The sequence below is a fragment of the Dipodomys spectabilis genome, unplaced genomic scaffold (genome assembly GCF_019054845.1).
Source record: "Dipodomys spectabilis isolate Male_0828 unplaced genomic scaffold, ASM1905484v1 ptg000017l, whole genome shotgun sequence".
Lineage (NCBI taxonomy): Eukaryota > Metazoa > Chordata > Mammalia > Rodentia > Heteromyidae > Dipodomys > Dipodomys spectabilis.
In genome coordinates, this window is record NW_024870694.1 from 7,343,847 (window position 1) to 7,356,266 (window position 12,420).

The 12,420-nt window shown below is 43.6% G+C and overlaps 1 protein-coding gene across 1 annotated transcript in view; it reads right to left on the reverse strand.

Moving 5' to 3' along the window:
• Positions 1 to 12,420, reverse strand: part of Adcy5 (adenylate cyclase 5) — a 143,045-nt gene that overhangs the window by 53,911 nt on the left and 76,714 nt on the right. The window contains exon 2 of the mRNA XM_042668520.1: positions 644 to 793. Coding sequence (XP_042524454.1) covers positions 644 to 793 — 150 coding nt within the window. The remainder of the gene's footprint in view (positions 1 to 643; positions 794 to 12,420) is intronic.

Below are 12,420 nucleotides of genomic sequence, written 5' to 3' on the forward strand. Positions count from 1 at the left end.
CCACACACAGGAGAGGGGACAGTGGTGATCACACCTGAGCCCCAAATAGGACCTTGCTCCCAGAGTGGGAACAGCTGGAGCCATGAAAGTGACATCAGCCTTCACCAATTCTGCCTGACCAGAGAAAGGTATCCAAGAGCGGCTGGTCCCTTTGTCCAGGGCTCACTGGGGAGCCTGACCTGAGTCATGAATGGAACACCTTCCTTCTCTAAGCCACCACACCCAGAACTGGGCAAAGAGGAAGCACCTGGTGTGGGCACTAGGGGTGTTCATGGTACCCGTGTCCTTTCTTCTCTTCCCTCCTAGAGGGGACCCATCTCAATCCCAGCTAGAAATGCTACCTGCTCTCCTCCCTTTAATTCTTGGGGCCATGGGGGGGAAGTGGAGAAGAACCACCTTGCTGCTTGGCTTATGTGCACACCACAAGGCAATGTGCATGCATGTGGAGAATATGGGTAAGGTCAGGAGGACCAAGAGGATTCCCACAGAGCCAGGAATGCCTGCTCTCCACAGGGGAAACATTCCGGGGGTGGAGCGAGGCAGCTGGGATGAACGCAGCAGCCCATGGGGTACTGAAGCAGATCTTGGCTCTTTCTCCACTGCCCCTTGCCTGGCCATGCCATGGCAAGAGGGCTTTACTCACCTGCTGCTGGTTCTCCCGCTGTGAGTGGAGGCGTGCCTGGATACACTCCCGGGTCTCCTGGAAGGCCTGTCTCTGGGAGACCTCAGCTGGGTAGTGGGTGCAGACGCCGACAATGTTGGTGCAGGAGAAAATGAGGACATTGGAGACAAGCTGCAGAGGGGAGACAAATCACACTGAGCTCAGGCCTGCAGCAACCGCTGGTAACAAGAGTCCTGGTCTGAATCATCCTAAGCATCAAGTCCTCAACCCACAACTTAACAAGCACATACTTAGCTACTAGCAAATAAATGCCAAGGATACCCCATATATAGCCCATACACCCATATACTCCCATATACCCCATATATACAGCCAGACACATGGAAAAGCCAAATGATCCTCCTAGTTTTCTGGTGTTCTCAAAACCCTGAAGAATCACTGAATAATCATACTGCATTGACCATAATACCCCATATTAAAATGTATCCTGGAGGAAGGGGCGCTGTAGCTCAAGTGGTAGAGCGCTAGCCTTGAGCTGAAGAGCTGAGGGACAGCACCCAGGCCCAGAGTTCAAGCCCCACGACTGGACCAAAAAAAATAAAAATTAAAAATAAATAAATAAGTAAATAAATGTGTCCTGGAGGAAATAGGGGTTTCATGAGGGAGATTCTATGAAGTAGTGGGACTTCACTTTTGAAAGTCTGATAGAATCGGGCCCTAGCAGGGAAAAAAAAAAAAAAGGTTCTTTCCAGAGAATCTGTGGCTTGTGACTCCTACAGATCCACTCTGGTCCCTTAAATCCAGGACTTGCTGGCCATCCATCAGCCTTAGAATTGCTATACTCTGGGGAATGAAAGGATTACATATCTGGTCAGTGGGGATCAGTGTCCTGAGTGAGGTTCAACTTCTTCCTTCTTACCCTTGACCTCTTTCTCTGCACCAGCCCAAGCTTCCTGATAACCCCAGTGCCAGTGGGTACGTGTCTGCCCTCTTCCTGCTCCTCAGAGATCCTTCTCCATGCTGACCGAGGTGGGTATATGGAAAAATACAACCACCCATCCTGCAAAGAAGAGGCTGGGCTTTTTGCAAAGCTAAGGGAAAACAAATTGATACAGCAGAACCCACAAAAGCAAGTAAATATCACATAATTCAGAGTTCTGTGAGCTGATGTTTAGTCAGAATGGATCTTGGCAGGTAAAAAGCATCTGTGGAGCAGAGTCTGCTGGTCCTGGTCCTCTTTTACTTCAGTGTACATGGCCAGGGGCCATGCAAGGATGCTCAGGACTGCAGGAGTTGGGGATCTGTGCTATACCTCATTGCCTCCCTGCCCAGGCCTGATTCTTAATCCCAACCCCAAAACAGTCCTGCACCTTCCTTTGTGGTCCCTCCACCTCTGGGAAGCCTTTGTCGGTCCCCAATCCTGGAGGAAAACCAGCATTGTTCTCTGGGACTCCAGCTACCTGGCAGTGGACAGGCAGGTGACTCCCACACTCCTTTCTGGGACCTCTGTCTCTGGACAAATTCAGATATAGGGCTCTGTTTTCAACTCAGGTCTGTGCTCTACCTGAAGGCTTCTACCTAAGATCACATGCTGAGATGGTCCTGATTCTTACCCAAGTCCTCCCAAGCTCAGACGCAGAGGCCACATGTATTGGCTATGATACCATCTCTCCCTAGAGATTTTCTAGAAGGTATCTGCCTTGCTCTAGAATGAGGAAGAGTCTCCCATTTCAGAGCCTGGCTTTCTCCTGGCTGACGAATACTCTGACCCCCATGGGCCTCCTGGATGTGCCTATGAGGAGGAGCAGGCTGGGGGACCAGCTCCTCAATTTGTTCTTTTGGCTACTTGCTGCTGACTTGCAATCCTACAACCTCCCAGATACATTCTTTAATCCTATCACCATAATTTTATGAAAATATATGGTATAAGAAAACCTCGTCATGACAAAGGAAGAACAACTCTGCCTATTCAACAGGAACTTGCAAGCCACTTGAAGAATGCTCTAGATGGAATGTTTATGCTCCCTCAAAATTCCTATGTTAAAATCCTAATGTCTAGTATGATGACATTAGAAGTAGGAGGTGATTAGGCCCTCATGAACGGGATTAGTGCCCTGGTAAGAAGAGACAAGCTTTTTCCCTTGCCTCTACTCTCTGTCATGTGAAGATATGAGAAGATGGCCATCTGCAACCTGAAAAAAGGCTCTCACCAGAAGTTGGCTATACTGGCCCTCTGACCTTAGACTTCTACCACTAGAATTATAAGAAAGAAATCTCTTTTGTTTATAAGCTACTTAATGCCACCTCTATGGCATTCTGGTAGCAACCCAAACTATCTAGGTCAAGGAGAGAACTGATAAAAACTGAAGGAGAGCCAGCATGATGAGGCTGAAATTGATTCACACCAAACAAAAAGTGAAGGGGAAAGCTTAGATGGAAGAAAGCAATGAAGAAACAATGGAGGAGACCTCTGGGAAGGCTTGGTGTATGCTAGACTCTAAGTTAGGGCGATGTATAATGAGGCTTGCAGGCACAGGAAGTACATTTTGTCAGCCCTGGATAAATAATGCAGGCTCTCTGATTCTTCAGAGAGAAGATATGGCTCAAACTGAAAGAACATGGTACAATACTTTCACAATGGGAGCCATAAAAGACTGGTGAACCAAGGGGTAGCAGAGGCAGGAAAAACAGACAGGCCAGAGCTGACTCCAAAGGAAGATCTTCTAAAACAAGTGATTATAAGAAGAGACCCCAAGAATAAGCCTCTGAGAACTGGGAACCTCTAAGTGACATATAAGGAGACAAAAAGAAATGAGGAAGTGAAAGATGAAGGATATTTTGGTTAGGGAATATCTGTGTGAAAGGAGGAGGTGGCAGATGACAGGAGTAAGACTGGAGAGACTGCAAATGACTACAGAAGGAGCTAGCCTCGGAAAGGTAATGCATCACAATACAACATGACCAAGTCAGGTGATCCCAGGAACGTAGCTGACTCAACTGCAAAAACCAAGCAATGCATTCTTACATATTAACAAAATAAAACGGTACCGATATTTCAATAGCTACTGAAAAAAATGACAAAATGCAACACGTATCTATGATTTTAAAAAATTCACCAAATCAGTCTCTTCGTCTGATCAAAAATACAAAAATCTATAGTCCCTTAAGTCAGTCACTTAATCTAATCAATGGTATATTTTTAAAAATCTACAGCTAATATGTAATGGGGAGAAAGGTGAATGCTCTCCCTAATACTGAGCACAGAGCAGAGTTGTTCTCCCTTGTCACTCCTATTCAACCTCATAGTGGAGATCGGAGCAGTACGAGAGTGAAAGAATAGACATACAGATTTCTGGAGCTAGGCATGGTAGTACATGCATCCTCTACTCCTAGCTACTCAAGAGGCTGAGGTAGAAGAATCACTTGACCCCACAAATTCAAGCCCAGCCTGAGCAACAGAGCAGGGGACCACCTGAAAGAAAAAAAAATATAGATTGAAGAAAGAGATATGAGATATGATTGTCTGTGTAGTAACACATAAAGAATCTACAAAACAACTACCAGAATTAGCATGCAGCTACAGAAATGTCATAGAATGAGGGCTGGGAAGGTGGCTCAGTGGTAGAGCGCTTGCCTTGCATGCCTGAGGCCCTGGGTTCCATTCCTCAGCACCACATAAGCAAAAAGAAAAAAGCCGGAAGTGGCGCTGTGGCTCAAGTGGTAGAGCGCTAGCCTTGAGCTGAAGAGCTGAGCGACAGCGCCCAGGCCCAGGGTTCAGGCCCCACGACCGGACCCAAAAAAAAAAAAGAAATGTCACAGAATGTACAAAGCAATGAATTGTGTTTCTATACACAAGCAATGAACAACAGAAGTGAAAATTTTGAAATATCATCAATCAAAGGGAGAACCAATGCAACAACGTTCAACAAGAAATGTACTCATAACATTATTTATGTAACCCCTCTGTAGAACACCTTGACAATAAAATTAAAATAAAATATCAAAAATCATAAAATAGTTACATACAGTATAAATATATCAAAATGTGCAAGATGTGCCCACTGAAATCTATAGAACACACTCACACAAGAATTTTAAAAAGTTAAGCAAAATGAAGACACGTCATTAACTATAAAACAGAATATTATTCAGACATCAGCCTCCCCAAACTAATCTGTAATATAGCACAATTCCAATCAAAACAATGAGAACAGCCAAAATAATTTTGAAAATGATGGACCACGCTGGAAACTACACATTACCCAATTTCAAGATTCACTATAAAGGTATAATAATTGAGACAGTGTGGTACTGGTATAAGGATAGAAAATAGACCAAGGTAACAGAACATGGAGTCCAGAAATCTAACCTTATTTGATAGCTTTTAGCAACGGTATGAAGAGGGGAAGAACAATCTTTTCAATAAATGACACTGAGGTAAGTGATTACGTACATACATAAGAATGAAGCTGGACCCTCTGACTCATAAGATACGTGAAATTGAGTTAAAATGAAGATCTCTAAATGTGAGAGTTTTAGCTATAAAATCTAAACGGAAGCATAAAATAAATCTTTATGATCTTGATCTGGGCAATTATTTTTAAGTACATCTTTTGGGTGCAAAATGACCAAAGAAAAGATTAAATTGGACTTATTCAAAATTGGGTTGGGAATGTAGCTCAGAAAGAATGCTTGCCCAGTATGCACAAAGTCCTGAGTTGGAATCACATCAACACACACACACACACACACACACACACACACACACACACACACACACACACACACGATATTGTTAAGATAATGAAAGAATTAGCCATAGAATTGGGAAAAGTATTGCAAATGACATGTTTGATTCTTAAAAAGTACTGCCCATAATTTACAAGGAAAATTCAAACCAGTCCCACAAACCAGTCCACTTTTTAAAAGAGGCAAGGGATAGTGATACATATCCATAATCCCAACTATTCAGCGTTAAGAGTCTAAGACTAGACAGGGAAGAAGAGAAAAGTTAGAGAGACTATCTCAAAAAACAAATTGGCGTGGTGGAATACACATAATCATAGTTAGCTACTTGGGAGGATCATGAGCCAAGATCAGCTCCTAGCAAGAAAAGCACACAAGATCCTATTTAAAAAAACAAAAACCAAAACAAAAAACACTAAGGAAAAAGGGGCTAGGAGTATGACTCAAGTGAAAGAGCATTTGCCAAGCAATCACAAAGTCTTGCATTTAAGTTCCAGACCTGTCTAAAAATAGATAAATGAAAGCAAAAAAAAAAACAAAAAACAAACAAACCCTGGAATATCTTGTTTACTCAAGAAGATATAAGGCTGACAATAAGTACCTGGAAAGATGTTATTCACAGCATTAATCATCAGGAAAATGCCAATTAAAAAAAGAGATAATTTTACATTAAGTTAAAAATGAGGGAAAAGTGGGAAAGGGAGAGAGAGAAGAAAGGAGGAGGAGGAAAGGAGGAGGAAAAGCAGAAATAAGAGGGAAGATGGAGTAGGAGAAAGAAGAAGGAAGAGGAGGGAGGAGGAGGAGGAAGGGGAGGAGGAGAAAGAAGAAGAAGAAGAAGAGAGGAGGAGGAGGAGGAAGGGGGGGAGGAGGAGGAAGAAGGGGAAGGGGGGAGGAGGAGGAAGGGATGGGAAAGGGAAACAAAGGAGGAGGCAACAGATGATAAGAAATGTACTCATTACCTTGCCCATGTAATTGTAACCCCTCTGTACGGTATTTTCACAATTAAAAAAAAAAGAGGACAGGAGGAGGACGAAGACAGGAGGAGAAAGAGGAGGAGGAGGAGGAGGAGAGGAGGAGGAAGAGGATGAAGAAATGAAGAAGGAATGAGGAGGAGAAGAAGGAGAGGGAGGAGAAAGAGAGGGTGAAGGAGGAGGAGGAAGAGTAAGAAGGAAGGAAGAAGGAATGAGGAAAAGGAGGAGGAGAGGGAGAGGGAGGAAAGGGAGAGGGAAAAGGAGAAGGAGGAGGAGGAAAAGGAAGGAGGAGAAGGAAAGAAACAGAAAAATAGAAAAAAGGAAAGAAGGAAAGAAAGGAAGGAAGGAAGGAAGGAAGGAAGGAAGGAAGGAAGGAAGGAAGGAAGGAAGGAAGAAAGGAAGGATTGAAGGAAGGAAGGAAGCTAACCTACAATATCAAATAATGGTGAGAAGGCAGAACTAGAATGCCTCCACCTTGCTAGAGTGAATTAAAAGTATATAGCCAGTTTTGAGAACAGTTCTGTAAAGCTTCCTAAAGGTAAATATGCACCTGCCATGTGATACAGCAACTTCAGTCTCTGGTGTTCATTCAAATGAAATAAAAAGTTATGTTGGCACAAAAATCTGTGTATGAATGTTTATGGACAACTACTCAGCTATAAAAAGGAGTGAGCAATTGGAACACACAACACAGACCCATCTCAATGGTATTATGCTTAAATGAAAGATGCCAGACTTAAAAGACTACACAGCATAGGATTCCATTCATATGGCATTCTGGGAAAAGCAACAGTACAAGTGTGGGAGCAGGGGTGGGGCGGACTACAAAGGGCAAGCATGAGGAAATCTTTTGGGTGATGGGATAGTTCCAGATTGCGTTAGTACTTACAGATTTACATGCATTTACTGTGTTATATGTCAACAAGGCTGACTTTTACTATATGTAAATTATCTGTATGAAAAAAAGAACAGGAGTCTAGGAGAGAGAATGTAAGGGACTGGCTGGACAGGAAAGGAACAGCAAGAAAGAGGCCAGTGCCAGTTTTGAGACATGACCCCAAGGTAATTATCAGCTGGCAGTCCTAATCCCTGGTCTCTCCTGCTGTAATCTGACCCCTTCTACAGCCAGAAGTCCAATAGTAGCAGACAGTGCAAATCCAGGTAAACCTATGGCTGAAACTCAATAGGGGTCCAAATGGCTTTGCTAAGCTAAGTATCCTGTGGTGTTCACCTCATTCATGAAACTCAAAACCAGGTGAGTGGCTACAGGGTGCTGGGATTTGAGAGAAGGATTTTTTTTTTTTTTTTTTTGCCAGTCATAGGGCCTAAACTCTGGGCCTGGGCGCTGTCCCTCAGCTCTTCAGTTCAAGGCTAGTGCTCTACCACTTGAGCCACAACGCCACTTTCAGCTTTTTCTGCTTACGTGGTGCTGAGGAATCAAACCCAGGGCCTCATGCATGCAAGGCAAGCACTCTACCACTGAGCCACCTTCCTAGCCCAAGAGAGAAGGATCTTGAGTAAAGAGATTTTCAGCCAGTCTCTTTCCTCTCCTCCCTCCCTCCCCAATCTTCCCACTCCGACTCCTATCCACCAAAAGGCAGGAAATCTGTGCTGTAGCAGTAGTAAGGATCCTATGCATATACTTAGGTTGTGGAGAGAGACTGGCCACCAACTGAAGCTAATGGAATTCTGTGCACAAAACGGGGAAGAAATCTTTTTTTTTTTTTTTTTTGGTCCGGTGGTGGAGCCTGAACTCTGGGCTTGGGCGCTGTCCCTCAGCTCTTCAGCTCAAGGCTAGTACTCTACCACTTGAGCCGCAGCGCTACTTCCGGCTTTTTTCTTTTTTGCTTATGTGGTGCTGAGGAATGGAACCCAGGGCCTCATGCATGCAAGGCAAGCAATCTACCACTGAGCCACCTTCCCAGCTCATGGGGAAGAAATCTTGTGCACACATAATCTCAAACCTCAAGCAAAAGGATGCTATGTACAATGGCCACATATACCAAGCCTTTTCCTATAGTCCCAAGGAGGCAAATACACTAAAGTAAGTATAAGCCTTATCCTTACAAGAAAGTCTTCACTGGTAAATAACACAGGTGTAAAGATAGGAAAGATTGCTGATGCTTCAAAACAGGTAAAGGGCCTAACTGGTTGTTGATCCTAGCCTTGCAGGCCACACAGGACATATTTAACCACTCAAAATACATGTGCACATGTGTGAGTGCATACCTGCATGTATTTCAGAGAGAGACACTCAGACAGAGACAGAGACAGAGACAGAGAGAGAGGGAGGGAGGAGGAAGCCCTAGCATCAGCTTTTCAAGCATGCCCTGCTGATGGACCAGGCTCAGGTGGTCCTGAGACCACATTAGGAGAAGCTCTACCAGGGGAAGAATGTTTGGAATTCTATTCTCAATGTGGAAACCCAGGATAGATTACGATGAATATTTAATAGTTCTCAAACCTCAGCACTTCTGAAAGCCAATCTCTTGGCTGCTGGCAGGCTACAAGCTTAGATTTGGGCCATGAGTGTGAAGTTACAGTGCTAGGTTTATGCAGTGTCTCTTGGCAGAAGACTCAAAGAAATCCAAGCAGCTGACCTTATAGAGTTTTCATGGGGTACCACTGTGAGAGACTCCTTACAATCCTGGAAATGGTACAAGATAGGAAAGAGGAGGAAAAAATGGGGCTAGAGTAGAGGGACATAAGGAAATAGAAGATGAGGGCTGGGAAGACCCTGTGCAATTTGCTCTTGAACTTCACTCAGATTCCCTTAGCAGTGTGGTTGGTTCACAGGGACAGTGGTGAGAGGTTAGGGATCACAGTTCCCTAGGGACACAGATTCTGTGGTTCAGAAATGGAAGATGAGCACAATGTTCAGCTAAATTTGAAGTGCAAACACATAATGAATCGTTCTTAATATAAGTAGGTACCACTCACTTCAAGTGGAACTGGGTGACCCATGTTTTACCTGGCAACACTACCATGGAGACTTTCAAGCTACTCACCCCACCCCAACCTGACTACCCTGTGCCTGGTGAGCCAGGCCTGAAGAACACTCAGGCAGCTCAGCTCCTGCTCCACCCCATTCCTCCTCCGAGAGGTTGAGGAGAGCCTGCTGATCAGTGGGCAGAGAAACCCCAGGACTTTCTCTGACAGACATTACAATCTCAAGTCACCACAATGACTGCAAGCCAGAGAAGACATATGTAATTCCCCAAACATACCCACCCACCCACCCAGACTCAAGGAGCCAGCAGATTCTAGGACCCTCGGGACGGGGAACAGCAACTCCTGGGGGAATGGAAAGATATGCCTGCCTGCCTAACCCCAACCTGTGACTCCTCCTGCCCCAAACCTTTCCCAGTTTACAGCACGCTAGCTAACACCCATACAGTCCTACAGGAGACTTCATCTGTCCTCCACAGTGTGAGTGTGAAGTTAGAACACACCAGTGGAATCCCACTAAGATACAAAAATCAAATTAATCAAGGAAAGACAGCCTTAAATGATATACTCTAAGAAGACTTACCAGCATGGTTCCTTGTCTACAGTACCATATTCAATTAGGTGCTTAATGTCTTTTTTTTTACCTCAAAGCAATACTACCTCTAAAATGTTTCCTTGGCAAAGAATCAAGATTGCTCTGTATCTTTGGTGGCCAAAGCCACATTATTACCTCTTTGGGGTTTTTGTGATAAATGTTCTTTCATACCGGTGATGGACTCTAGCCTCCAGCTCTGGACAAACAGGAGCGCCAGCTCACCTCTCTGCTCTCTTCATTCTTACCAGAGGCCTGCCCAGCAGGAAGCCCTTCCTGTCCACACTAGCTAAGATCTATTGCTCCTGGATTGTCACACTCTTTAGTTCAGGAACCACCCTCACCCCCAGTTTAAGATGCCTCCTGCAGGGTCTCCATATGCCTTGTATGATAACCTCAACATCATACTTATCTGTTCAAAGACCCTCCAGCAGTCTCCATTAAGATAAAGCTCAGATTCCTTCAAGTCTCACTCTAGACCAGGTGCCTCGCTAAACATCTGCCCCAGACACATCAGCCAATTCACTGTATTGGAAACTGTCAATCTACAATATGATTCCAAGAGTGTTTATTGATACAACTTTAAAATTATTATGCTCAGTGCATTAAATACTAGCAAATGAATAATTCGCATCTACACTTAATTTTTTTTTGGGGGGATGCTGGTCCTGGGGTTTGAGCTCAGGGCCTGGGAACTGTCCCTGAGCTACTGTGCTCAAGGCTAGCACTCTACCACTTGCCTAGAATATGCAAGGTACCAGGTTCTATCCTCAGCATCTCAAAGAATCGATCAAAATGGAAAGAAAGCAACCATGAGATGTACAAGACGCTATGTCAAAAAACGAACTTTACAATTTAGGCAGTGGGTGGGGGATGGGGGAGTTGGAGGGGAGTGTAGTTGAGGAGGTGGGAGGGAAGGGATGGTAGGGGAAAAACAAAGGAGGAGACAACAATGTTTGATAAGAAATGTACCCATTACCTTGCTCATGTAACTGTAACCCCTCCTCTGTACAGCATTCTCACAATAAAAACTTATTTTTAAAAAAAGAAAGATATAAGTGGGCTCAGCTATTTCCAGGCCTTGAAATGCATTCACATGTAATATTGCATATCACCCTCATCACCATGTCTCTGTGTAAGACAAGGCAGAGGACAGATACCATCCTGTTTATCACTGAGAAAGGCAGAGGCCCTGCCTGAGGTTACACAACAAGGCACAGGTATACCCAAGATCAGTTCCATCTTTCCAAGCTCAGAGGTCATCTGATTCCACCAAACTAAGTGGTTATTTATCCCCAACCTAATTTAGGACCCATTTTATTTTATTCTATCTAATAAAGAAACACTCAACTTTCTTTCAACCTTCTCCCAGTTGCCTCAGGCCTTCTTCATAGATCTGGTCACCTAAAATAATACTGATTAGGTAGGACCTACTCCTAGTCACTGACAGATTTCCATGAGCATCCTTAGGAGCCTCCACAACACACCCTTTAAAGGCACTTGCCACTGTGAGAACGGCCAGCATCTATCTCATGAGGCCAAGTCTTGCTTTAGTTATTTTGTTATGGAGATACAACACATTTACTATAAAACTCACCTTTTTAAAGTGTCAATTTAGTAGTTTAATGTATTCACAAGGTTAGGCAACCTTCCCTACTCAGACCAGAACACTCTCACAGCCTTCCTCCTAAGAAGCCCCACGATCATGCACAGCGCCTGTTCCCACCCCCTGCTCCTATAAACACTAACCTGCTTTCTCTCTCTATGGATTTACCCATTCTAGACATTGCCTATCCATGAAGTCATAACAGACAGCTTTTTACACTTACGTTATATTTTCAATATAGATGTTGTAACATCTGTATCAGTACTTCATTTATTTTATGGTTCAAATTCCACAGTGTAGATCTACCATGTTTTATTCACCCACCATTAGTTATAGATATGGATAGTGTCCCATTTTTTTTTTTTTTTGGCTATGGTGAGTAATGTTGTTAGGGCCAATATTCATGTGCAAATTTAAATGAGGTGATACATTTTCAGTTCTCTAAGGTGTATATCCAGAAGTGGAATGACCACATCTCATAGTAACTCTGATGTGTTTAACATTTTGAAAACCTGGATGACTGTTCTCCAAACCAGCTACACCATTTTACTTTCCAACTAGCATTGTATGAAGATTCCACTTTCTCCACATGTTCGCCAATCCTTGCTTATTATCTTTATTTTATGACAGTTATGCTAGTAAAAGTGTGAGCTCACTGTGTTTTTTATTCATTTAAATTTGTAAAGCAAATAGTAATAACAGCAAGTGAGATCATTTATTCTGTAAGCTGCACACTCTGTGTCTTTAAAGTGGCCATACTGGAGGGAAGGAACAAATGGGAAAGAGGGAACAGCTGATGCTATGCAAAACAAAAGAAATGTACATATCACCCAATGTGGAAGAAATAACTATCACAAAGCTCATGGAACTCATAAATGTTATAGACTGTGATAGACTGTTTGCTCCAGGAAAGTTAGAATGTGTTTGTGACTTT